The 27,215-nt window shown below is 41.4% G+C and overlaps 1 protein-coding gene across 2 annotated transcripts; it reads left to right on the forward strand.

Moving 5' to 3' along the window:
• Window positions 1–357: 357 nt before the first annotated feature.
• chd2 (chromodomain helicase DNA binding protein 2) lies at window positions 358–26,766 on the forward strand. Of its 2 annotated transcripts, none has more exons than XM_035642929.2 (42): window positions 358–647; window positions 2,038–2,105; window positions 2,487–2,547; window positions 4,581–4,637; window positions 5,681–7,582; window positions 11,079–11,310; window positions 12,168–12,254; window positions 12,439–12,500; window positions 12,918–13,046; window positions 13,587–13,769; window positions 14,228–14,367; window positions 14,466–14,691; window positions 14,787–14,887; window positions 14,994–15,035; window positions 15,122–15,300; window positions 15,400–15,524; window positions 15,612–15,828; window positions 15,920–16,009; window positions 16,095–16,285; window positions 16,393–16,581; window positions 16,664–16,826; window positions 17,537–17,689; window positions 18,371–18,442; window positions 18,752–18,901; window positions 18,994–19,142; window positions 19,240–19,336; window positions 19,424–19,516; window positions 19,620–19,793; window positions 19,966–20,135; window positions 20,224–20,265; window positions 20,359–20,498; window positions 20,588–20,726; window positions 20,826–20,976; window positions 21,442–21,564; window positions 21,738–21,860; window positions 22,127–22,267; window positions 22,459–22,575; window positions 22,716–22,894; window positions 22,989–23,088; window positions 23,203–23,287; window positions 23,539–23,785; window positions 24,751–26,766. In XM_035642929.2, the coding sequence occupies exons 5-42, from the start codon at window positions 7,521–7,523 to the stop codon at window positions 25,034–25,036; spliced, it is 5,349 nt and encodes a 1,782-aa protein (XP_035498822.1). In that variant the 5' UTR covers window positions 358–647; window positions 2,038–2,105; window positions 2,487–2,547; window positions 4,581–4,637; window positions 5,681–7,520; the 3' UTR covers window positions 25,037–26,766. The 2 variants fall into 2 exon arrangements, with proteins under 2 accessions (XP_035498822.1, XP_035498821.1); XM_035642928.2 differs by having other exon boundaries at window positions 360–647; window positions 23,203–23,395.
• The last annotated feature ends 449 nt before the right edge of the window (window positions 26,767–27,215 follow it).

Here is a 27,215-nt window from a genome sequence, read left to right on the forward strand (position 1 = left end):
CATGTAGTCATAAGGTACACAGACTGTGTGCCAAAAAAACAGTACCACTTCCTGTGAGGCAAAAAGCAGGTATCACTGTGTCTTACAGAAATGTATATACTTTCTTTGAAAGCTAATTGATTTCCTACATTGGAGGGTAAATACGTTTTACGTGTTAATAATAAAAACGATAATGTTCACTGAGGTTCAATTTGTGCTCAATTTGTTGCTGTGGCTTTGAATGACTTGGTTATAATAATAATAATAATAATAATAATAATAATAATAATAATAAAAACATAAAACATGTTGTGTAAACGTGACTCGATATGTTCGAACAAATGATCAAAAGGTGCTGCGGTGAGTTCGGGTTCGGGCAAAAGGAGAGTCTTAGCGGGCTGCTAGCGCTAGCTGCACGGGGCTGGAGAGGAAGTGGAGGCGACGACGGGCTCACGTCGAGAGCAAAGTGGGCAGAGCCGCTGACGGAGATGTGCGCAGGCGGAGGCGGAGAGGACGACACACACGCCAGAGGAGCGAGGCGAGCAGGACGCAGGCACGGGAGGAGCGCGACGATGAGCCCCGCAGAGCCCCCGAAACCGGCCCAAACCGCCCGAGACGCGACTCCGCTCGGGGCAGACGACGGCGGGTAGACACGGCCTCGTCAACGGGTAAGAAGCGACGAGCGGTCGGACCTTAATCAGTGTAACACGCGGCGAGTCGGCGGTGCTCGGCAAAATGGTGGAAAGAACGACGGCTCCGACGCAGCGTTGTAAAAATGGCCATGGCGTGTGTCAGCGAAAAGAGGAGTCGTCTCCGCGGGGCCGCGGAGCGAGGTGTTCCGCGGGAGTCGGTGCCCTGCACTTGTTTTGCGGCTGTGTTTCGAGTTAACTTCGATCCCGGTCGGACGGGCACATTTGTCCTCGACCTATTAGGAATTATTTCAACCTGCGCATTTAAAATGTGCTTTGTCCTTGAAAGGGCAAATGCCCTTGTGTGAATTTACTCGACGAAAAACAACTAAAATGAACTCATATTGCGGGTTTTTAAACGTAGTATTGAGACTGGTCGACGTCATTACATCGAGATTGGTCATATTTTGTTTTAGTTTTAGTACATTTGGCTTTTTGAGGTTTTTCGTGGAATTAAAAATAAAGAAAAATAGTTAAATATTGACAATGTTTCGCCAGATCTTACCACAGGGTGTACAAATGTAGTTTATGTTCAGATTTAGGTCACTGTTAGATGATTACAACTTATTATTTTTAGGTAACTTAAATAAATTGTGACAAGTAGTCAAAATATACTAAATTTGACTATTATCTAATATTCTTAGATTGTGGACACTACACTTCAACTAGACTTGATTTGTTTGTCAAGCAAAGGTTATATATGTTGTAAAAGCTCAGCTATACTTCGAAAAACATATTAGGGTGTTGGCTTTTAACCCTTTGAGGTACTGAATAGGGAAGAAATTTAAACATGGACAGTTGTATTGGTTTTCCATGTTATGTTACACATACAATACATGCTAAGAAAGATTTTATGTCAGAAAGCTTCATTGCAAGTATTAATTTGAGGGATCTCAGAATACTAATGTAAAATTAAATAAAGACAAAATAATCTTATCATCACAGTTTCACTGACATGGTTGTCAGTTCATCAAAATAAAGGTAAATACTAAGCATAATAAAATAGATGATGGACAATCTTTTGTAATAGATATTTGTATTGTAAACTATGTTGTTAAATCCAAAGGATTAGTACCTCCCCGTACATAACAAAATGTCCGCTCTAAGCTATACCTCAATTGGATGTTACTGTTAAAGACGAGTTTAGTTGCATTTTGAGCTTCCACAACATGCAAAGAAGAAATATTTCCTCGACTTACTACGGAACGACTTATTTAGGATTTTCTTAACGTTAATGCGTTTTGAAACATCCTCGATATGATAATGTAAAGATCTTTAAAACAAAATCCTTGTGTTTTTTATTCAAACAAATGTTGTGACTTTGTTTAATATGACAAAAATGATCATAATGATGTTTTGTATTTTGCAGGGATTCCCCTTGATGTTTTCGCAAATTGCGTCAAAGGAGCAACAAGATCTTCTCACCACAGCTAAATGGTATGTTTGCATTAGAGTCCATGCGTTCAGTGATTTAAGTAGTCTTACTCAAATCTTTGTCCTTACTGCCAGTTACACATAACCAGTAGGGTGTGCTGTTGTCAAAGATACCGGCTTTGTCCTTACTGCCAGTTACACATAACCAGTAGGGTGTGCTGTCGTCAAAGATAGTGACGTTGTCCTTACTGCCACATACACATAACCAGTAGGGTGTGCTGTCGTCAAAGATAGTGACGTTGTCCTTACTGCCACATACACATAACCAGTAGGGTGTGCTGTCGTCAAAGATAGTGACGTTGTCCTTACTGCCACATACACTTAGCCTGTAGGGTGTGCTGTTGTCATATTTCCTCTCTGAACCCTGATTTTCTTATTTTATAGGCTTGACATTTAGTCTTCGTGAATTGAAGGATTTGGATGATTCACACTGCAATGGGGATTTGTAAGTATCATTCTTAAATATAGGTTACAGGTCTTCAGAAGATTCTTTGCATTGAACTCTTCAAATATGTCAGATCAAATTGACGGTTTTTACTGACCACACATACTTAACTGAAAAAAGGGCATGTCAACAGTGCATATATTATTTCTTCTATGTCAATAACATTAGGGGAAGTACAAAAAAAAAAAAAAAAGATGTGTTATAGCCTGGCGTAGCCAGACTCGTACTCAAATGCGTATTAGTCTGCGACCTCTCGGTTCATTTTTGATTTCCAAGAGGCGTTACCAATGGATCCAGGTGAAGCGTGGCGTCTGTTGCATTACGCGAAAATTTCAACAGACGACAGCGTACAGAGAGGAGATGCCTGTGATGATGACTCCACAATGTATGTGAACCAGTGTTGCCGTTTTTGTAGGAGAAATTTGAAAATATCTGGTACCCTTAGTCAAATGCTCGTTCATCAGTGAACGAGCATTGGTTGTTTACAAAAGTGGTGTCCCTCCGCGTCGAGTACGAACACCACCCATTATATTAATCGGTTGTGAATCGACCGGCAAGATTTCTGTCGGAGGAAATCTCTTCCCAATGGAGGGGTTCAAGGTCGTATTCTGGCAGCGCAAATTTAAATGAGCTCCCAGAACTCATCTGGGTCCCCGGCTAGATGTGTTTCTAGGTTTTGCCTAGGACAAATGCTCCTTTCTGTAGTAGGATAATTCTGCCTCCTACTGTATAATATGGCTATAATATACAAAAATATAAAAAAAAACCTTAATAATAGTAATTTATATATTAATTATAAATGGCTGGATGTTGATTTTATTTTCAAATTATTGGTCCCTTGACTGAATTGCATATGTAAATTCAACTCTATTGAAACTCAATCTTAGAGTACTTAAATTCTTTTGATATGTTAAAATGGAGTTTGACAAGTAAACATACTGATGAAATCGAACAATAATTATATAATGTGCCCAGAAGTTATCTTCAATGTTGACCTCCCACTGATCAATATTTTATATATATTTTGTTGGCATTACTGAAATGTTTATTGATAGCGAATATAAAAAGTCAAGACAGGTTTCTTATAAGTTTTTTTTAGTAATAAAATAATTATAAAACTTAATTTTAAACTAACTTTTATATTGGCCAAACTAGCTAGCTAACCTGCGAAATACTAACAATCAATATACAAACAACTGACAATCATCACATATCAGTTATAACAGTCATTGAAATATTACAACACAAACTAATTTGGTGAGTTTGTGATGCCCAAAGATTCACCAGATCATACCTCAATTTCTTTTATTGAAGAGACCAGCCATGCTAGCTTTCGTACAGCTTAATTAATTTCTGCTACTACAAAAGAACTTTTTGAGGCTTGTATGTTGCACCTTTTGTACAGAGAATAACTTAAATCACAGAGTTGTATTACGACCTTTAGTTTGAAGCAGGTGGTAAGGATAATTATGAATATATAAACCTCAAGTCACATAAGAGTGCATATTTTTAGTGTGTCCTGTCACGTGTCAGTAGTTTGATACACTGTAGACCTATTCTCTAATTTAGCTGCATAGTTACATTCTTGAAATACAACTTCAATCATGCCTGGAAAAGGACATCAAGGAGAGTAATTTCAAATGAACCAATATCCATTTGTTCAACAAGTTTAACATTAAGTGCTGTCTGTTTCTTCTAATCTGCATCATTCCTTATTTGTCAAACTACCCAGAATTATAGCCATTTGAAAGTTAGCATGATAAGAGATAGTTTTTTTTTCTGCAGCTGTGATTTTATTTTGACAAAATGCATAGGAAGTTGCATTGCCCAAATTAGATAATATGGGGTTGACAAACTTAAATAATGTAAAACAATATATATTCCTGAAAGTCGTAATCTTTTGTCTTTTAAATCTGAAGACTTGAACGCTTCAAAATGGCTAAAGCCAGCTAAAATTCGTGGTCCACTTATTTGATTTTTTTATGTGGGTCTGATGATTGTTTATACATGGTGTGTTCCTTATCTCTTTACAGTGGAAACATGTACCAGTGTGAAGACTTTCAAAGTTTGAAGAAAAAGAAAACAGCTATGTAAGTTGTTTTTTAAAAAATATATATACATGTTTTATCCCACTCAGATTTCTTAAAAGCTGGAGGATTCCGCCTTTCCATAATATTTATTCCTACCATTTACCGTTAGATGTAAAGGCTGGAAGAAGAGCTAGATGTTAGCAGGTTAATTGCACAAACAAAGGGCATGTTTGTAAAGGTAATTGAAGATGCATCACAATTTTCATTATTTGGCTACTTGCATTTTTATCAACAATATACACAAGTTTTGTCGTGGCTTTATGTGGACTTGCGCTGTGTTGCCACCTGTTGGCGCAAGCCACATTTTTTCCAAGAGTGGCTTGTATCTCCATTTTTGCTAACATTTCAGATGTACTGTTTTGCCTATGCTGGAAACCTGATCAAACACAAGCAATACCATGTATTTCAATACTTTAATAGCTATAAGGGACATTTTTGGGTGCAAGTAAATTACCATTGTTTGAAATGCTGCTACGACAATTAGTGGATGCTAGTATATTGTCCGTCTGTGGGTCAGTCATGTTTTTGCTTTGGTGACTGATAATCATTCAGTCAATCCAGGCAATGGATTTTATCGCGAAACAGCATTGTTTGCTCACATGCCAGTGTTGTTGTTTTTTTTCCCTCAATCTGAAATTGTTCGAACATCACAGCTGTTGCGTAATTGTCTTTTTACGCACAACGCATTATGTGAATTAGGCTAACTCTAGACTCATTATACCCCCGGTGTACAGTTAATCCATAGTTTGCATTCTGTTCAATTTGTCGAATGACTCTAAATAATAATTTATTGGTATAGCAACTTTATAAAAAATTGTCTTTACTTACTTTGAACAATTATGTATTCTTATAAATCTTCGTATTGCAGAATGACACATGCACTTGCAATGCTAGCTAACGCAACTGAAAGCTAGCAACTTATGTTACTAAACTCTTTATTTTAGTCTATGTTAGCATGCTTTCTTAAACTGTTGGACAGTCAATCATTACTCATTTCAGTTGCACATGGGCTTACAACTTTTCCTTCTTTTTATCCTCTAAAGACCCCATTCAACTGGATATTGCTGAGGTGGACAGCGTTGTTTAACGTGAAGATGGCAAGGGATTTGGCAGTTAGCCAAATTGACAAGACGAAAACTATTTTTTTCTGACTGGACTTTCAAGCTTGGATTTTTATTTTTTTACAACAACGCGGACACTGGAACACCGTCGCTGACTCGTTGAAAAGTTACTCTGTTGTTTTTTGGGAAAACTTCTAACAGCCTTTGTACATTTGATATTCAAATGTTGTTTTTAAATAAAGTGTATGAACTCGTATTTTTTCCCCCCTGACTTTATTTCATTAGCTAATTAACCGAAGAAGATATTTGGGCGCAATGCTTTGGCGTAATAAGCTCGTAAACTCTGCAGTTGGTTTTAATATTTCAGTTAATCCATTTGACAAAGTTTTTGGATTGCATTGACTTTGTCACTTATGATCCATAGTATAATAGCTTTGCAATGGTTGATGGATCCCACCTTTCTTTGTAAGGGTTACTATACAAAGGAATCTCGATTGTCCAGATAAAGGAAAATTTGTTTTTGAAAATGCACCTTTTGTGATTTAATCAAGCCAATTGGAAAATCTTCATATGATCCATTGGAAAACAGTGGGAGAACATGGTTATTTGTGAGATGTATCAAAAGGCTTTGGCTTTGCAGAAATGGTTTCCAAAGGCTTTCTAAAATGGCTCCCGGTTGTCCTTCTTCCTGTCTGAGCAGGAAGTGATGTAACTGCTGCAAAAAAAATTATATACTCTTTATGCCTCTTGTGTTTTTACCTTTTAATGAATTGGTAAGAAAGCTACCGTGTCGGGCTTTTGTCTCGGGTCTGAGAATGTGTGCAAGTTCGTATAATATCAAAATTTAACCATAATAAAAGGGGTGGGACTTCACATCACCTGAGTGTAGGGTAAATGGAAATAACGTCAATCAAAGGCGAAGCTCTCAGAGCTAGGAAGGAGCTCTAGATGGCGGCTGAGCCTCGGGAAGGGTGCCATGGGCCGTCGACACGCGTCTCCCTCGCCCGCTTTTCGGCCACTTTCGCTGGATTTTGACGCGAACTCGAGGGCTGTGGTCGCGCGCGCGCTGTTTTAGCGGAAATTCTGGCGTTTTCGTGCGTTTCCTCGCGCCGTGTCGTCGAGTGAGTCCGCGCCGGCGGAGCGCTCGAGCGCTCGTCGTTGTTTTCCGCGGTGGGCTCCGGCGGCCATGGCGCGCCTCCATCTTTAGAGCCGCTCGCCTGCGTCGCTCTGGCTCTGACTGCTCGGGCCTACGCGCCTTTGAACAAGGCACTATTTAAAAAAAAAATCATTATTATACTTTATTGAGTTACCATTCTTCTCTCTTTTACAGTTCGCCCTGTTTGCTCCGAGTCGCCGTACACATTGCAGCGCCGGGACGGAGCGAGCGTGAATCGTGTTATTTCGCCTATAGCCTGCCTCGTCTCCTGCACCTCGACCGGGATGTTTACACCGTGTAGCTCGCGGTTCACTCCTCTTCTCCTTCTCCTCCTTTAAATGTCGTTTTTCCAATCCTTCGTCTGGTGACGCAGTTGGAATTGATCGCGTGCGGCTCGATCTGTGGACTGTGTTGAAAAGACACGCGACGGCACCGTAACGACACCTGTCACTTCCCTCAGCTCGTCTGAAAGTATCGGTGTTATTGTAACGACCCTCGGCTCCCTCGGCTCCCTCGCCCCTTGTCCGTCCACCACCGCGTCGCACCGCCCGAGCACGGCCGCCCGGGCTGGACCTGGGTGACACTTCATGCTGCCTGTGTAACTTTTTGACAGTAAATACCTGGACACAATAGCAGCACCGCGTCGGCGACCCTCAGGATAATACCATGATGAAGAATAAAAGCAAGAAGCACGAGGATGACGAGTCGACTCAGAGCAATGCATCAAGGTACGACGACCCCCCCCCCCCCCCCTTTTTTTTTTTTTTTCTTCTTCCTTTTCTTCACCCTTCCCCATGTCTGATTTCGATTGTTTACCTTGTCGAGCATGGTCGATCACCCGTGTGCACATGTGCCACCTGGCTTTGGATGCAAGTGACCCAGTGTCGTGAGTGACCTTGCCATTGTTTAATAGCCACACCCTGATTTTTCCTTCCATTTCTTAACTCAACACCGAGGTGTCAGGCCCGTGTTGAGGGATCAAGATGTGTGTGTGTCAGACCCTCATTCGTCCTGTGTTGTGCTGCAAATGATTTGTCACACACGTTTGCTCTACTGTCGCTTTACTGTTATATGACCTTGTCTTTTCTCGTTGGTCACTGCATTGCACCATTTTTTTTTATCAACATTGCTGTTTCGTTTTCATCTATCTGAAAAGATGATTTGCTTTGCTGTTACCCATGGTCACTAATATCTATATCCATATAGATATAGATGTATAGTAATCAAATCTTTTTGAATGTGTTGTGTAGATAACATTGTCCCTCAGTCCTTTTTACCTGAAATCAGTTTACATGATTTCTGCAGTACATGTTTTTTCGATCTACACTTTTTTTTTAATTTCAATCTGTACAAAGTTTTTGACCAAGTTACAGGAGAGCCGTGCTAAGATTTGAATGCCTTCTGAATACAGTTGTGTGGGTTTAAGTGGCTAATAAAACCATTTAAGAACTACAATTTTTGTGTATTATGCAGTTATGTCAGTCTTCACATGCTTCATGTAATGCAGTTCTACCTTCAGCCTTATTTGTTTTCAGGGAAAGTTCTTTTTTTTTATAACTTTTTTGTGAATGGACAGTTTTGATTTAAATATTTCCCAGACACAGAGCAGTTCTTTATGATTAGAATTACTCAATGCTGGCTTGTACTTTTCACTTGTTTTTTTTAACAAAGTACTTTATCCAAAGATGGTACCTTTCGCATTAATCTTCTGTCATTTTTAAGTTGTGTTAAAGGTGCTTTTGTGTTTATCAGCTATAGGGTGAATGATGTGTTAATTGAATTATTTCTTCTGAATTTGTCTGAAGAAGTGAATGTTACAGCTAATCTGGCTATATTTGTTGTATTTGTCAGGTAGATTGTTAAGCTCCGATGGCCGAGAATCTGCACACTTAAATGTGGTGACAGTTTTTATAATATTGTCTCTTTCCTTCATTATAAAATGTCAACATTTGTTTGTTTGTCATTCTCAGATAAATTCTTCATATATCGAAATCAGAACCATTTCATTTTGATCAATAAAGATGATTTTAACAACTAATATCAGATCGTTTGCATTGTGTCAGGACAGTGCAGGAATGCAGAAACAAGTAGCTTGCCATTAAAAGAATAGCTTGTTCGTATTTATTTCATCTGCATCCCAGCATGGTATGTACTTGCTGCCATGTTTTCACAACAAATGATGCAGCCCGATCTCATTGGACTGTTTGGATTTTTGATAGACATTTGGATGTAAATGCAGATAATTACCCTCACTGCACACTGCAGCAGGTTACATCACACTTGTAGTCTTTTTTGTGTGTGATCTTATGGCAGCCATTTTAGTATTTGTAGCTTTGGGTGTAATATGTCCTCTGCAACTGATGGCTGCCCAACTTTTTTCAAGCAGACAAATGAACACTGTGGACATGCAGAGCAGAATGAGCAGCAGAAAATCTTGTGACTTCATGAAGCATTGTATCTCAGCACGGTACTGCATACATGTTCTCCTGAGTCACAAAATGGCCCTTGCTTTGTGGGCCCAGCTTGCTCACTTATCTGTATTAAAACTCAGCTCAGAACTACAAGAGGAGGAACAGTTCAGACCTGGGAAAGCCAGCACACTGCACCCCTATTGGCTAGATTCCCACATAGCAACATGGCAACCAATAGAAATTCGAGATGTTGGCTATGCCCCACCCAATTATGACCTCTTAAAGCGGAATGAGTCTTCTACTTCCGAGTTGAGTCGAGTGACATTTAACACCAGTGACATTGTCTTTATTTAGTTACCACCAATTCATACATGCTTACCTTTCATTTTTCTGTATAGTTAAATCAATTATAAAATACAAGTATTGTAAATATTTATACATTTAGTAAGGCAAATATAAATACTTTCAAAATAAGATAGTTGTTCATAAAACACCCAAATAGATGAAACAAGTTAGTCAGTTTAACATTATTAAACTAAGAATTCATGTTTTAATTTTACTTTTGTTAGACACAAGCCTGTATGTCTTTGCAAAACAGTGATTCCTGGAGTTTTATGAGTATTATAAAGAGTGTAGTGCCCCAATGTGTCCAGACAAAATACTGCATGCAGATAAATCCAGACAGCAAATATATTCTAAAAAGGGAGGCCCCCCCCAACCTTTATTTTTATGTTGTGGTTTTTTACATCAGATAAATGTATGTGTTATCTATTTGGATTATTATTGTATCAATTGACTTTTTATTTTCAGAGGGGTACAAAAAACACTTGAAGCGCTCAATGTGCAGAGCCACTGAGTTATGTACCATTGTTTTCAAATAAATTTCATGTTGTGCCATTTGTCACAATCCAGGGGGTCGTGGCTTCTTAATCAGGATCAATATGGGATTTTTTAAGTTTATTATTAAAATAAACTAAGAAAAACTGATCATGTTTGTTCTCTTGACATTTCTCTGTTATTTTACTTGTTGTGAAGATTTGAATATGTTTAACCTTTTCAGGCCTCTTAACAATCCTTCAGATTAAACTATCAAGAAGTCAACTCATGTTCAGCCATAACGCTATAACCTGCCTTGATGGACCACAAGTGGACGGTGCTTAGATTTAGTCATGAGCTGAAAATCCTAGGAAGCAGTGTCTTAAACACTGGACCATTTTTACTCCTCCAAGAAATAGGTATTGGGCCCTAATGAGAATATGAGACAGGTTTCTAATTCTGAGAATACTTTTGCAATACTTGTGGTGTTCATTCATATATATTTTTTTAATTTATTCCACTCTGTTTTAACTAATTATGGTTACTGTAGTTTTATTATTTAAGTTGTTGGTTAGCAGGGATGTTCAGTGGGTGTAAGTTACAGTTATCCCAGTTTTAACTGGCTAATTGAGTGTTGTAAGCAGGTCTGTTAACTTTTGAGGCTTTTTAAAAAATGACTACGTGGATTTGTGCGCCTTGGTAGAATGAGGTAATTATAAGACTCTTAGCTGAGTAAGGAACACGGCGCATGATGCAATGAGGTTTCTGATTCCTCTCAGCTTCAAGATTCACCCTGGCATCAAGCTCATGAAGTTTCTCCCCTGCCTCAGTGAAAGTGTGTGAATATTAAGACATTTGGAAGTTGCTGAACTATCAGCTCACATTTTGTTTGCTATGTTGTGGTTATGTTTACAGTGCAATATAAACATTAGCTCAGCATAAATATATATAAATGCATTATAAAATCAGAAGAATGAACATTGTCCTGTTCCTGTAGCAATTCAGCTTCCGAGGAATCCAACCACTCTGCGTCGGAGTCGGGAAGTCAGTCAGAGAGCGAACATGGCAGCGGGAGGCGAAGATCCCACAACTCTGAGTCAAACAGCTCCTCGGGGTCAGAGAGTCACTCGGAGTCGGGAAGCGAATCGGCAGGGTCCAAATCACAGCAAACCACAGAGGTCAAAGACAAGCCAGTTAGAAAGAAGGAGCGTCTGGCTGATGTGAAGAAGGTAAAGGTCACTTGAGTTTAGAGACGTACCTAAGTCTTCTGTGGTGGCTTAATGGATTATGGTCCTCCTCCACTAATAATGGTTAACTTTGTTTGTGTAATCACAAGCTTAATGTGATTATGAAGGTTTGACGGGGGGGGGGGTAGTTGTAGTTGCATCCTCAGTTTTGCATCAGCCATATTGTCTTTTTATCAATGTTGGACTGTAGCTGTCCCACTTTCAAACAAAGTATATACAGTGTGTTCAATTTGTTAATGTGTTTAAGTTCACTATCAATAGTGAGAATACATAATAGTTGATTTTTATGGACTCTTGCTGCAAACTATTATAGTGAATTTTGGGTGGTGATGAAATGGATACAGAAACATCCAGGAAACAATATTAAATTTTGAAAAAAATAAGTCTTTATGTATGGACCTATCAAACTGTTTCCTACTACAGCTTATATTTAATGCATTAGAGCAGAAAAAAATTGTCAACCAGCAGAAAATAATTAGCAACTATTATGACTTAATAATTTCAGTCAAGTCACAGCTTCTCAGTTGTGAAGATTTGCTGCTTTTATACAGTTGGAAACTGATGTGAATCAAATATCTTTGGCTTTTCGGCTATTGGTTGTACAAAGGAAAGACATTTAAAAACATCTACATGGGTTCTGGGAAATTTGTCACTATCGCCTGGTTTTTATAGTCTACCGAATGATCTGATATTTGAAGCAATAATCAGCACAATCAGACAAAAATGAACTTAAAGCCCTGTAGCACATACTCACAAATTAGAATTACAGTTATTACAAAGTAGAAAGGCGTTTAGATTTTTTTTCTGTGGTTCTGATAACGGCTCCTCTTTGTTTACAGATGTGGGAAGAACATCCAGATGTGTATGGGGTCAGGAGGTCGAATCGCAGCCGACAGGAGCCGGCTCGATTAAACATTGGCGCTGAGGTGAGCAGACTTGAATGAAAAGCTTGATGATGAACAATGTAACAAAGAAGAACAATATGCTACAGCACTTCACCAGCTGGTTAAACAAGCCACTTCTGTCATCTAGTGGACATTATATGGAAGTGCAGGTACATTCGATGTGGCCACAGCTCTTGAACACTTCTGGTGTACTGACTGTTTACAGGGCAGCAGTGACTCTGAGGGTGAGAGTCCCAAGAGAAAAACACCACGGGCTAAGAAAAAGGAGTAAGTGTGTATGATGGGAACATCTTTTTTGGAATTTATTATTGCTATCATTGTTATTATTTCCTTTTTCCACTTTTAAAATAACTTTTTCTGTCAACAATATTTTTTTGTTAATTGACACTCAGTCCATGCTGCAGTATTTCATAGTTCATGTCGTTGTCATTTTGTTACCAGTGTGTGTTCGTGATTCTTATTTTATAAATGGGTATCTGTTTGGCTCAGAATGGGCTCAGTTAGTTTCAGACAGCCAGGTGATATTTATACAAAATCCTCAAAATCGATTGGTCAGATCTGTGGCTTATCACTGATTACATTGGGCTGTTGCTGAACACCCTACGGCCAGTATTTCATGAAATTACAATTGTTCTAGAAGTGATGGGCCTTGAGGGTGAACTTGTGGCGTTTCTTTGTTGTAAGAAATATCTGGAAAGATGATGACTCAAATGATGATGAAGAAGAGGAGGAGGAGGAGGAGGAGGCTTCCGACTGTACAGACAGTGAGCAGGAAGAGAAAAAAGTTAAATCCAGACGACTTCCTGCTAGAAGGTAAGAGTGTAGCGAGGCCTGGCCATCAGACAGCTACCCACTGGTCATCTCCAAATCATTCCATATTGTGTGAGCATTTGATTACATATTTATTAATAACTGCTGTTGCTGAAGTTTACACCTGAATCTTTCCACATGATGTAAACATTCTGTCTAAATTATATCCAATCTAAAATTTGAAATATTATGTCATCAAAAAACATGTTGCAAATATGTGACTGCAATTTGGCAATCAGCCGAGACAGCCAGACAGAAAATAAAAACAGCGGTAGTTGTGGCCTGTGGGTGTAGCGCCCACTTGCTTCCGGTGAATCTTCCGGAGATTTTCCTGCTGTGTTTCCATGTGGGCTCACTTTTATCAGGGGGCTGGCAGGAAAAGCTCAGGGAAAATGTCTGGAGCAACATTTGTGGACATTTGCATCTGGGACAATGTCAGGTCTTGAGTTCATGTCTGAAAGTAGCTTCCGACTGAAATCTGGGAAACTGGCTCCTTCTCTTTCAGAGGTTTGAATGTTTTTGCACTAAACTCTTGTTTTACAGACCTCAGACCAAATCATCAACAGTCAAAAAACAGCTCTCTCAGAAAGGACGAAAGTCCAGGAAACCAGAGTCATCGGCTGAAGAAGATGAGGATGATGATGATGACGACGATGAGGATGATGACGATGAGGAAGGCACTCCAAAGAGGCAGACCCGAAGAAGGGGCGCAACAAAAGTCAAAAGGTGCACTTCTAAACCCAAAGTATTTTGACCTCCCCAAAAATCTTTTTATGTAAAGCTGTTTGAAAATCTCTGGGAAATTGGGTTTGGACATTTTCCGAAGATTATTTTTCACTCATGAAGAATGCAGCAGGAGATTATCCGGTTCAGACATGTTCACAACAGCAGGAACATATCCCAAACTTTTATGTGAGAAGAGGTGCCAGGGTAGAACGAGCTCGCAGTGAATCTTCTGGAGATTCTCTTGCTGTATTCACACGTGGGTTGACTGACATTTTCTGGAAATATTACAAGGGGCTGGTGGGAGAAATTAAGGAAAGTATTCGGACTTCAATGTGTGTCTGAAAGCAGCTTAAGTTTCTTTGCATTGAAGTATTAGACGGAGACATTTAGTACAGTAGGACTCCAGACATGTTTTACTAAAAAGTCTCTTCATTGATACTGTTGTCGTTCTGTTAAAGTTACAAAGAGGATCAACACGACTTTGAAACCGACTCCGATGACCTGATCGAAATGACGGGGGACGCAGGCGAGGAGCAGCAGGACGATGACAGTGAGACCATCGAGAAAGTGATGGACAACAGGATAGGCAAAAAAGGAGGTGACGCATTTTCTCTCACTATTACATTTTATTTCCCATCAAAAAAAAAAAAAATCTGGCAGAGGGTCTAATTATCGTTATTATTTTTGCTCTTCTAGCCACCGGAGCATCCACCACTGTATACGCTGTAGAGGAAAATGGGGACCCTGGTGAGGGCTTTGACCCGGAGAAAGACGAGGGGGAGACTCAGTATCTGATCAAGTGGAAGGGCTGGTCCTACATCCACAACACATGGGAGAGCATGGACTCACTGACAGAGCAAAAGGTCAAGGGACTTAAGAAACTGGACAACTACAAGAAGAAAACCGAAGAGCTCAATTCATGGTGCAACTCTTTTTTTGTTTCCTCGCATTTACATTTTATTTTCGAATTCACATGTTTTTAGGAGGTTTCACAGTTTACCCTCGCCTCGTTTGTAGGTTGAGGAAGGCGTCACCCGAGGATGTAGAATTTCATAACTGCCAACAGGAGCTCACCTCTGACTTGAACAAGCAGTTTCAGTTTGTGGAGCGTGTCATCGGTAAGAAGCCATTATGAAATATATTCACAGTTGTCTGAATTTAAAAAAAAAAGTACAACTGAATGTAACACCTAAATTTTACTGAAATTAAATTTGATATCGACAGCAATGAAAACAGGAAAGACGCCAGGATCCTCAGACTTTCCCTGTAAGAGCCCTTTCTTATTTTTCTCCTTTTCTTTTTACTTTTTGTCACAATCATTTGTCCAATAATTCCTCTGCTTTTTTATACAGCTCATAGTCACAAGACACCGTCCTCCAATGAGCCAGAGTATCTATGTAAGTGGATGGGGTTGCCCTATTCAGAGTGCAGCTGGGAAGACGGAGCTTTGGTTGGGAAGAAGTTTCAGCACTACATCGACAGCTTCACGAACCGAAACTCGACCAAAACCGTCCCTTCCAAGGACTGCAAGGTGCGAGGCAAAACAATCTCATCTTTACTTTCACTGCGGATTATTTAAAAGCTAAACCTGAAGTGAGATTTTTCTGCTTCTTCCTAACTTATGTTTCAGGTATTAAAGCAAAGGCCACGGTTTGTCCCCCTGAAGAAACAACCTTCGTATATTGGAGATGAGAACCTCCAGCTCAGAGATTATCAGCTGGCTGGCTTGAATTGGCTCGCTCACTCCTGGTGCAGGTACTGTACAAAAAGCATAATAATAATAATGATGTCTTTTTATAGCCTTATTTTCAAAAAGACCTTAATATTCTTCTTCCACTTCAGGTGCAATAGTGTTATCCTGGCCGACGAGATGGGATTGGGAAAGACCATCCAGACCATCTCTTTCCTGTCGTACCTGTTCCACCAGCATCAGCTGTATGGACCCTTCTTACTGGTGGTGCCTCTGTCTACGCTCACCTCCTGGCAGAGGGAGTTTGACACATGGGCCCCGGACATGAATGTGGTGGTATACCTCGGTGATGTCATGAGCAGGAAAAGTGTGAGTTGCATTTGTCTGGATTGCTTTTATTTATTTAATCACCGTGGTACCTCCAGTGTCCGTTACATAAACTTACTTCTGTTTGGTGCAGATCCGTGACTATGAGTGGGTGAACCATCAGACCAAAAGAATCCGTTTCAATGCACTATTAACCACATATGAGATTTTACTTAAAGACAAGGTAGGTGATAAATGTTTTCTTTTACGATTGTGTTTACAGCTTAAAGGAAATCAGTAACTGACGGTGCCTTAACATTTGTCTCCAGGGTGTGCTTGGGAACATTAACTGGGCGTTCATCGGTGTGGATGAAGCTCACAGGCTGAAGAACGACGACTCCTTGCTATACAAATCATTGATGGAGTTCAGATCCAACCACAGACTCCTCATTACTGGCACTCCGCTGCAGAACTCCCTCAAAGAGCTTTGGTCCCTGTTGCACTTCCTCATGCCGGACAAGTACGTCCCTGATGTCTAGATGTCGGAACACGATACTAAACATAAGCCTCTGTTTTGAACTCCAGCCAGAGATGACTGAGGTGTGTTTCTTCTGTTGTGCACTGCAGGTTCAACTCCTGGGAGGATTTCGATGACGAACACGGGAAGGGAAGAGATAACGGATATCAGAGTCTTCACAAAGTCCTCGAGCCCTTCCTTCTCCGACGTGTGAAGAAAGATGTGGAAAAGTCTCTGCCTGCCAAGGTGGAACAGATCCTTCGTGTGGACATGTCTGCACAGCAGAAACAATTTTACAAGTATGATTTTACATCGGTTTTGGGTTTTTTGCATCACTTTCCCATAAACAATTCTTAACAGTAGCTGGATTTCTTCTCTCAGGTGGATTCTAACAAGGAATTACAGAGCTCTTTCCAAAGGCACCCGGGGCAGCTCCTCCGGCTTCCTGAACATCGTGATGGAGCTCAAGAAGTGCTGCAACCACAGTTTCCTCATTAAACAGCCCGAGGACGGAGACACTGAAACACAACAGGAACACCTGCAGGTAAGTTTCCTTCTTGCTGCTGAGGAACTGCTCCTTTAGCTCCGAGCAGCACCTCAGGATAAATCTGCTCTGTAAAGGAAACTACTTGTGACTTAACATCGAAGGAAACATAGTGATCCCAACAGTTCTGACTACACACCCTTTTTAAAGTTGTCGGATCGTTGTGTGGTTCGCACTACATGACTCACAGTCTTGTGATCGGGAGTCTTGCGGTCGTCGCAAGTTCATATTACACGACTGACTGGCGTCAGAGAGTCACACACTACACGATCTTTCACCAGGATAAACCCCCGACTAGTATGTCCGATCTCCAAAACACAAGAACCAAAGCTTCAATACAATTCACAATTCTCCACACAGTCACAAATAAGATTGCTACAATATTGGCCCCATAGGCGACCGTTCAAGTGAATCAAAACTATCCTCCTGCTCTTCTTTGTCATTTGGTCCACACATGAGGCCTTTTTTATTATCTTTCCCCGTCCTACTCTCTGATTGGCTGTAGATGTCGCAGAGATATTTAGCCTGCTAGAAATCTCCAGAGTCACATCTTAAAAGAGTTTACACATAGTGATTGGCGACAGCTATTGGAATGCAAATTTGTCTCCGATCTGGGGCTCTTTTCATCTAGTTTCCAAATTTGTCGGCTAGTGGAAAATCTTTCTCAATATCGTGTTATAGTGTTAACATCTAAACTTTGTGTGTCACAGAGTCTAGTGAGGGGCAGCGGGAAGCTGGTGCTGCTGGACAAGCTCCTGACCCGACTCCGACAACGAGGCAACCGAGTCCTGATCTTCTCCCAGATGGTCCGGATGTTGGACATTCTGGCCGAATACCTCGCCAAGAACCGCTACCCCTTCCAGGTATGATTTGTGTGGCCTTTTGTTGAATTCGGATTTCACTCAACAATACACTGCGTGCGAGGGCAACATTTATAGCTCATTCTAGCTAATGTCAGTGATGCTGTAGTCTGCATCAACACCTAAAAACACGGACCACCGGATGTGAGTGTGCGTTTTGGCTAAACCAGAGCAGCGATGCACCTCCATGAGATGTTCACCATATCCTGCTTCATTTGTCACAGATTAGAACCATAACCTGCCAATACACACAGAGAATGGTTCTGTCACCTTGGAAATAATAATCCCACCTCCATAGGGTTCCTCTGACAAGTGTAACCAGCTTCACCTTTATTGGTGTTTACAGTGAAGGGGCTCTCGGAGTGGTTGCGTTGGGCGGGTTGGACTCTGGTGAGGATCAGATGTCAGTGTTGTTGCGCACACTTACTCGGCCAGGGTGGGCGTTCATGTGGTTATTTATATCAACAATTTTATTTTCTACCGAAGACCGGGCTGGACTCACTGCAAGTCACCGGACACGGGTTGTTTTCGCTGACTTAGTCATTGAACAGTGAACAGCTGTGATCACCCTGACGGGATATTGACGGGACACAACGGCACGCAGAGCAGAGTGATGCCAAGTTTATAGGAGAAAGCTGCCCAGGAAATCTTTGTGGGTTAAATATCTCTGTTTCTCCTCTGCAGCGATTGGACGGTTCCATAAAGGGAGAAATCCGAAAGCAAGCACTCGACCACTTTAATGCTGAAGGCTCAGAGGTACGTATTCTAATGACCTAATGCTACTTACTGATACTGAGATTACAAATCTGTAAATACGTTATTTGTTCATTCTGCTGTAAATAAAACATTTGATTTGTAAGTATTAATGTATTTCACACAATTTGGTTTGGTTGTTACAGAAAGCATCTACTGTCAAGGGATGATACTTCTTTTGAAAGGGTTTTTAAACAAATGTTCGTCAGCAGGTGCTTTGTGTGTTTTCAATAAATGACACAGAAAGAGTCAAATACCATGACGACGTGAAGGAACTTGTCATCTGTAGTAACGGTTTCCTCCATTTCCTAGGACTTCTGCTTCCTGTTGTCCACCAGAGCCGGAGGTTTAGGGATCAACTTGGCCTCAGCCGACACTGTCGTCATCTTCGACTCGGACTGGAACCCGCAAAACGACCTGCAGGCCCAAGCCAGGGCCCATAGGATTGGTCAGAAGAAACAGGTAATCCCCGGCTGAAATCCATCGCCTGCTATAATCATAAAATACGCTGCGGTATTAGTGAGATTATTGTATAAAAATTGATCTGCTCATAGGTGAATATATACCGGCTGGTCACCAAAGGCACAGTGGAGGAGGACATCATTGAGAGGGCGAAAAAGAAGATGGTATTGGACCATCTCGTCATTCAGAGAATGGACACCACTGGTCGAACTGTACTGGACAGCAACTCAGGAACCACTAAGTAAGATTTAAAAAATGACTCGCAGGTGTTTTTGAATTTTAATGTGGAAATGCTGAAGCTCATTGTGTTCAACGTTTCCCCCTTTTCCCCCCCACAGTTCAAACCCATTCAACAAAGAAGAACTGACTGCTATTCTCAAGTTTGGTGCAGAGGAACTTTTTAAAGAGGCAGAGGGAGAGGAGTCTGAACCGCAGGTACCACAATGACTGAATCATCTCATATATATATATTTTGTAGTTGTTGGTGTTTTCACCAAAACCTAATTTTCTGTGTTTCCGTAGGAGATGGATATAGAAGAGATCCTGAGGTTGGCTGAAACAAGAGAAAGTGACCCGGGCTCAAGTGCTACAGACGAACTTTTGTCTCAGTTCAAGGTATGTGCAAGTCAACCTTGTTAAATTATAGCTCAGTATATAAAGGACCTCATCTCAGACCCTGATCTTTTCGCTCACGCTCCTCTCTGCTTGCTTGCTGAAGGTGGCTAATTTCTCCAGCATGGAAGAGAGCACTCCAGATCTGGAGGAGAAACACATACGGGAATGGGATGATATCATTCCGGGGGAGCAGCGGCGCAAAATTGAGGAGGAGGAGAAGCAGCGGGAGATGGAGGATATCTTCATGCTGCCGAGGAGCAGGAGCTCGAACAAGAGGGTAAGAGGAAAGACTTTACAGATTCATTTGGGAAAGTCAAATTGTTGTTGTTGTCTGTTTTCCAGCACACATAACTTCTAACACTAGTTCAAGGCCTGTGTCATTTCCCACCAGCCACTCAGCTTTTTGAATCAGGTCACTGTGATTCCACTTTGGTTCTTGTGCCTTTCAGGCTCAGGCCAACGATAGTGATAGCGACGTGGGCTCCAAGCTGAAGAATCGCTCGTCAGGCTCTGAGAGCGAAACGGATGATAGTGATGATGACAAGAAGCCAAAGAAGAGAGGCCGACCTCGAGCCCGCAAGAACAACGTGGAGGGCTTCACTGATGCTGAGATCCGCAGGTAAAGTATTCTGTAAACTGCACTTGTTTCATGATCACAATTTATGATTTATTAATAATAACAACAATATTAATTATATCATTAACAGGTTTGTCAAGGCATACAAGAAATTTGCGGCCCCCCTTGAAAGGTAAACATTACGAATTTATATTAATGTTCGATATATGAGCAGTTAAGTTGTCTGACAAAAGTCAGAGTAACATGCTTTTCCCCCTATTTTTAGGTTGGAAGCAATCGCCCGAGACTCTGAACTGGTCGACAAATCCATCGCAGACTTGAAGAGACTTGGTGACCTGATCCACAGTAGCTGTGTGACTGCAGTGCAGGAGCATGAAGAACTCCTTAAAGAGAACCCCGTTGAAGGTCTGTTTGTTCTACCAGTTTTTAAAGTGAGTCTTTTTCACATCACAGTATTCTTCAGGCCCAAAGTGTGACGCTTGTCATTATTCCAGCAAAAGGTCCTGGGAAACGGCGAGGTATTAATATCAAGATCTCAGGAGTGCAGGTCAACGCCAAGTCCATCATCCAGCACGAGGAAGAGTTTGAGCCGCTGCACAAAGCGGTGCCCTCCAACCCCGCTGAGAGAAACAAGTAAGATGCCACTTACCGATGTAAAGGAGAGTGTGGGCTTCTGTTCCAGAAAAAAAGTGTGCCGCAGATTAAATCTGACAACACTCCTGTTTCCCAAAGGTTCCAGCTGACATGCAGGGTCAAGGTAGCTCACTTTGACGTGGACTGGGATCTGCAGGATGATGTTCAGCTCTTGCTCGGCATCTACGAGCACGGCTTCGGCAACTGGGATCTGATAAAGACGGACCCCGACCTCAAGCTGGCTGATAAGGTAAATATCAAAAGTCTACCCTCAACACAGAGTTGGAGATGGTTGTTCAATAATGAGCAATTATTAAGGGGGAAAAAATAAATTAAAAAAACCCATTAAAGGCACAATCTCAGATTAAATGTATGCATTTATTTTAGAGCTGCCCCAATTATTCGATTAGTTATCTACTGCTGAATTAATCGCCAACTATTTTGATTGGTTGAAGTTGTTTTTATGAAGAAGAAAAAAGAAGTCAAAATTCTCTGATTTCAGCTTTTGAATATTTTTCCATAATATTCCATAATTTAATCAAATTTGATCTGTATAGCCAATATTCATGAATCATTATATGCCTCATAGGGCTTAACGATTTGTGCAGTCAGATTTACTCTTCATTAGCACTCACCATTATCAGCGGCTGTTTCAATCAGGTGTCTATCAGAGAAGATGTATGAAACAGTCTAACATTTACTTCCCTCTGCCAAGATTCTCCCCGACGACCCGAGCAAGAAGCCTCAGGCCAAGCAGGTGCAGGCGAGAGCCGAGTATCTGCTCAAGCTGCTGAAAAAAGAACAGGACAGCACAGACGTGTCCAAAGCAGGAGAGGAGGTGAGTCGCCTTGAATGACAGAGTCGCTCATCCACGCTGTTTTCACCACACAAACTTTGTCTTTGATCTACATATTTATGATGTCAATGCCTTGTAGACAATGCGCACACACACACACACACACAAAAAGCCAGCGTCCTCCCACAACGCTCATGCAGTCTCTTATCTTTTAGGTCAAAGTGAAGAAGAGGAAGCCCCGGGTGAAAAAGGAGAACAAGATCCTCAAGGATGAGCAGGGCAACGACATCTCCTCCCCCCGCCTGTCTGACAATCCGTCAGAGGAGGGTGAAGTCAAGGTCAGATGATCAGATGACCTCTGCAGTGTCACTTTCCAGGCGTTGTGGTGACTATAGGGTCTATGTTGAAAACTGTAATTGTATTTCCCGTGCCTACTTAAGATAGGGAAATAAAAACAGGCATTTCTACACAATATTCCCTTAAAAGTGCACCACATTTCCATCTAGAGTTGCAGTGATTTTACTACAGGGAATTGAATCAGACTTTAGCATTTACATTTATTATATTGTTTGAACGTGCGTCCTCTTTTCTCGTGCTTGAGCAGGATGATGGAACGGAGAAGTCCCCCGCCAAGAAGAGGCAAAAGAAAAAGGACAACAAGGAGAACAAAGAAAAACAGGGAACTTCTAAAAAAGAGAAGGACGGGGACAAAGAGAAGAAGGGCGCAAAGTCTAGAAAAGAAAAGGTATTTGAACTAAGAATTCACAACCTTAACCTATGCGTTTAGGTTAGGTTATTAATATATAGAGGTTTTTCTTTGGTATGCGACACATCGTTTTAGCATTGAAATGCAACAATCTTCACCCTGTGAATCATCTTTTAAACATGTGAATAACAGACAGGAATGAATTGATGTCTGGTGTTTTTGTCTGTCAGGTTAAAGGAGCCAAAGGGAAGAAGACTCAAGGTCCAGTTCACATCACAGCTGGATCTGAGCCCGTTCCCATCGAAGGAAAGGAGGACGATGAACTCGACCAGGAAACTTTCAGTGTTGTGAGTTTCAGAGATTCAGCCAGAGGCCTTCAATCAGTTATGCGTGAAGAAGGCCCTGGCTGCAGAGTTATACATTTTTTTTTATCATGGAGTCCTACAAGCATTGCAGTTTAATAATGCATATGAATGTGCTCTTCCAGTGTAAAGAGCGCATGAGGCCGGTGAAAAAGGCCTTGAAGCAGCTGGACAAACCAGACGAGGGTCTGTCTGACCAGGAGCAGCTTCAGCACACTCGCACATGCCTGTTGAAGATTGGAGACCGAATCACAGAGTGCCTTAAAGTCTACAGTGACCCCGAACATGTCAAAATATGGCGACGGTAAGATGAGTGGATATGATCTTTTTAAAATGTATTGATCGTGATGCCAACCTGTATAACCTCGGCTAATTTTTTTTACCTTTTTTCGGGGCAGAAACCTCTGGATTTTTGTGTCGAAGTTTACAGAGTTTGGTGCAAGGAAGCTTCACAAGCTTTACAAAATGGCACAGAAGAAGCGATTGCACGAGGAAGAGGCAAGTGTCTCCTGTCGCAAGTTGTCAACACTACTTGATTTTTAAAGATTCCCTGAATTAAACCTGATCTCTCGCATGTAATCGACGCTTAAATTGTCTTGCGACGTTTTCCAGAAGGAGCAGAAGAAGAAGGACGATTCTGGAGGGAGAGGAAAATCTTTCCGACCAGAAACGTCCAGCTCCAGTCGAGACTCCTTAGGTACACAGCAGTCCTCCAAAACTGCATCTCACCTGACTCAGCCAGGCTCCCACGGGCACCACAGAGAACCGTACAATTCGTCTAATAAGCGGCACTTTGGAAATGATGGTACATTTAAATAGATTTGTTTTGTTTAAGACACAACTTTAACAGCCGAACAATGAAACATAGGCAATAATGGCATTTTCTGCCTTTTCAAAAAAAAAACCCATTGACTATTTAATATGAACTTTTTTTCACATTTCGAATAGATCGAGGGGACTGGCAGAGGGACCGTAAATACAGTTACCCCAGCAACAGCAACCCGTCATGGCAGGGAGACCGACATCATCCGTATGACCAGCATCGCTACAAGGATCACTATGGCGATCGACGTCCACATGGAGACATGTATCGCAGCTCAGGCAGTTACCGCAACAACAGCTCCCCTCGAAAAAGACCGTACGAGGGGTACGGCAACGACCGGGACCACAGGGGCCACAGACCCTATTACGACAGGTGAGGCTCCAGTGTTTCCTCTAGGATTTTTTTCAGCAGCGGGGGCAGGCCAACCCCCCCGTAAAAAAATCTATCAAACTTGACTTGAGCTTGTTAAATCTACCTTCCTCTTGCGGTCTCTGTCCTAGGGATGGGTATCGTTTGAATTTTATTGATTACGATTCTGCTTATCAATACCGGTTCTTATTGGATATATGAGATGTAGACATCTTTCCTTCCACAAACCATTAAACTGTACAACACCTCACTTCTGTCTGACAGAGACACTCTGGACTCTGTTTTACAAAATTTCATCACATTCTCACCTGAATGTCATCTTCTTATGCACATTACTGGTAACTGATTACACACCTGCACAAATATTATGTACATTCTTTATATTTTCATTCCTCATACTTGTATAGTATCACCACAGCACAACAAACCAAAAGTGTAGCTCCATGTCGTGCTGCCTTAAATGTTTGTCAAGATTCGACTTGTTGTCGCTTTTAGTACAGGCAGACTTTTGACCGTTTTACTCGCTCCATGTTTTACTCGGACGTTAGCATGCATTCTACGTGCTAGCTCCTATCAAAACACAGACGCAATTACCTTGATACGTGACATATATATTTAGGAACCGATAAGTAGAAACAAAATGTAACCTTTTCTCACAGATACCCACGCTACTCTGTCTTTACTCCCCCCCCTCTCTCTCTCACCCTCTCCTCCTGTTGCCTACACCGCTCTGTTGCTGTCTTGTCATTCCAAAATAAAAGTCCTCGCAGGGTCCTGAAATTGTGACTTCATGACATTTCATGAAATTCTGTAGGAGCGGCGGCAATTATTTTGCATCGGCGGGCCGCCACCACAAAATAAAAGAATCATAACCCTGGGGTCACTTACACCTGGGGACAGGTGTGGCTCTAGTATTTTAATTTTTATTTTTTCTATCCTTTAAATTGTGTCGCGATGAATTTTTTAAGGAATCCTGACCCCAAGAGAAGACGTCCTGACGAATTCCGTCCCAACTACCACCAGGGACGAGAAGGCCCCCCTCAGGACTTCAGACGGATGACGGACAACAGGGCAGCGGGTCCGCCCGGGTCGGATCACTACAGCAGGCCCTTCCACCCGGACAAACCTCCTCCGCTCTTGGACCCTCGCTCCCCGCAGACTCAGAAGTCTCCGCAGGACTCCCACTCGCCTCCGGAGCGACCCGTGGAGCCGAACGCCGCAGCGGACCCAAACTGGAACAACAGGAAAACATAAAGTCTGCCAGCGCTGGCTTGAGAAACTGATCTGGGCGTTTTGTCCAGGGTCAACGCCACATATTGCTGCTGACGGACTAGTCTGGACTCGGCAACCATAAGCTGACAGCTGGGAAGGGAATCAAAATGTACCCTCTTTACCAGCAAAACCAAACTATTGCCCCCCCCCGCCCCACCCCTCATGACTGTTGAGTGTGGCTGTGAATGATTTGTGCCCTGATGGAAGAAGTTTGTTTCCTCTCGTTATCGTCACAATGGAAAAAAATACTAAAACAAGCATCTTTATGTATAGGAATTGATTCGATCAGTCAGTCATGGTGAGACTGAGTGGAATACATACGGATGCTTAGTCCCGTGGACTATTATCTAAGGAGAAAATATAGGAAACACAAACTGTCGACTGATCGCAATCCTAAAAGTGCCTGAAGGTTTTGGCCTTTTCCGAACGGTAAATGTATGGGATCATTCCCAAAAAGGAACAATGACGTGGACATTATTTTATTTTTTTTGTTTAGCTTTAAGTCTTGCAAATGATGTCACCAGAAGATTTCTGTACAAAAAGAATGTGTAATGTGTCATCATCCGCACCTTCAAAATGTCTATCTTCCATATGTTGCTGAACCGAATCACAGGCGTCGTCACCATGCGGTTTAAAATGGTGTTGCGGTGGGAGCCGGCTCAGCTCTTGTTCTGAAATTTCGAATAATCAAGCCAGTTTGTTTCCTGGAAACACTCAGCAGGTAGTCTGAAAAAAAGGTTTTTAGCAGATGCACATCTCGTGTACAAATAATCATTGTTTCTTTAACTGTGTACCTTTTATAAAGCACTGCAGTTCTATTGCTTTGTTCACTTTAATCACCTTCTCGGGGCGAGGCCCTGGTGAAGAGGAAGCTCTGCAGTATTTATTGCATTTCCAACTCGTAGAAAAGTTTCATAACACTATGAATCAGGCAAAACAAAAGGAATCGTTCTGTCAGTATTATGATGGTAAATATTAGTATTTCAGTGTAGTTCCATTAAATTGCCCGTCTTTCAACCGATGATAGTACTCTATAGTACTATAATATCTGAAAATATTACTTGATACGAGCATTTTCTCCCCTATTCTATGCTACGGCAATATGTTCTGATTGACAGTCGTGCTGTTGCTGGTAGGTTGTTAAAAGGTTGTTGGGAAGTTGAGATTTCATTCTGTCCATTTCCTTTGGTCACTCCTTTCCTGTGCCAAACCTGGTCCTGCTCTGGCCCCTCATTTGTTGTTGTTTTATTTTTTATGCTTCTCCATTTGTGCCTTATTTATGTGTGTATTCTCATACTGTATGTTGGTTCATGGACAGTACCGGGGGTCTGGAGCAGGCCGGATGTAGTATTACAACAGTCTCTGAAAGGGTCAATCATGATTCAGTGGTGAAGGGAACACGTATTCTGCTCATGTGTAATGTGGCTCTAGCGATTTACTGAAAGAGTTGGCGGTTTGAAGGGAAAATAAGAAAATTAATATACAAAATAAATACAATAAATCATGTGTGTTTTGTCCGGGGCACTTAGCCGACCTGTTACAGTGATCAGCCAGCACATGTTCTCTTCCACATCAAACAAGCTAGAGTTCCTGTATCATATGTTCTTTAAAGAAAGTCTAAATAATTTATATTTGTGACAAAACCACTCTCCATGAGAAATGTCCTGTACATATGTTTGGACATATGTAATAAACCTTCTTACACAAAGGAAGTGTGTGTACTTATGTCTTTATTGCTGATTTGATTAACATTTGATGAACACATTTTAAAATCATGAGACAATGAAAAGCGACATGAAACCCATTATCCCTGTGCTGTATTGTCTATTGACTCAGGACACAATATATTTTTTTAAGATTGAACCAATTTAGCATTTATTTTGTGAAATAAATTTTCATAGTCACAGCTGCAGAGATCATTGTAATTCAGACAGCAGCCAGATCAATACATATTTTCTACTTACTTTGATCCTCAACTCACAAGTTACTTTCAATTTATTTATACAAAATACCTCGACTCCATTTTGCCTCCTTAATCAAAGTTTAAATCCTTTAACGTCTTCTTACTTGCACCTCGACATCTCTACAGCAGGGGGCAGTCAAACGCTGCAAATTAGAGCCAAGCAACACTGACTTTTTCAAAAAATGCTCTCACCAAGCA

This window comes from Scophthalmus maximus, chromosome 7 (assembly GCF_022379125.1).
Source record: "Scophthalmus maximus strain ysfricsl-2021 chromosome 7, ASM2237912v1, whole genome shotgun sequence".
NCBI classification, from domain to species: domain Eukaryota; kingdom Metazoa; phylum Chordata; class Actinopteri; order Pleuronectiformes; family Scophthalmidae; genus Scophthalmus; species Scophthalmus maximus.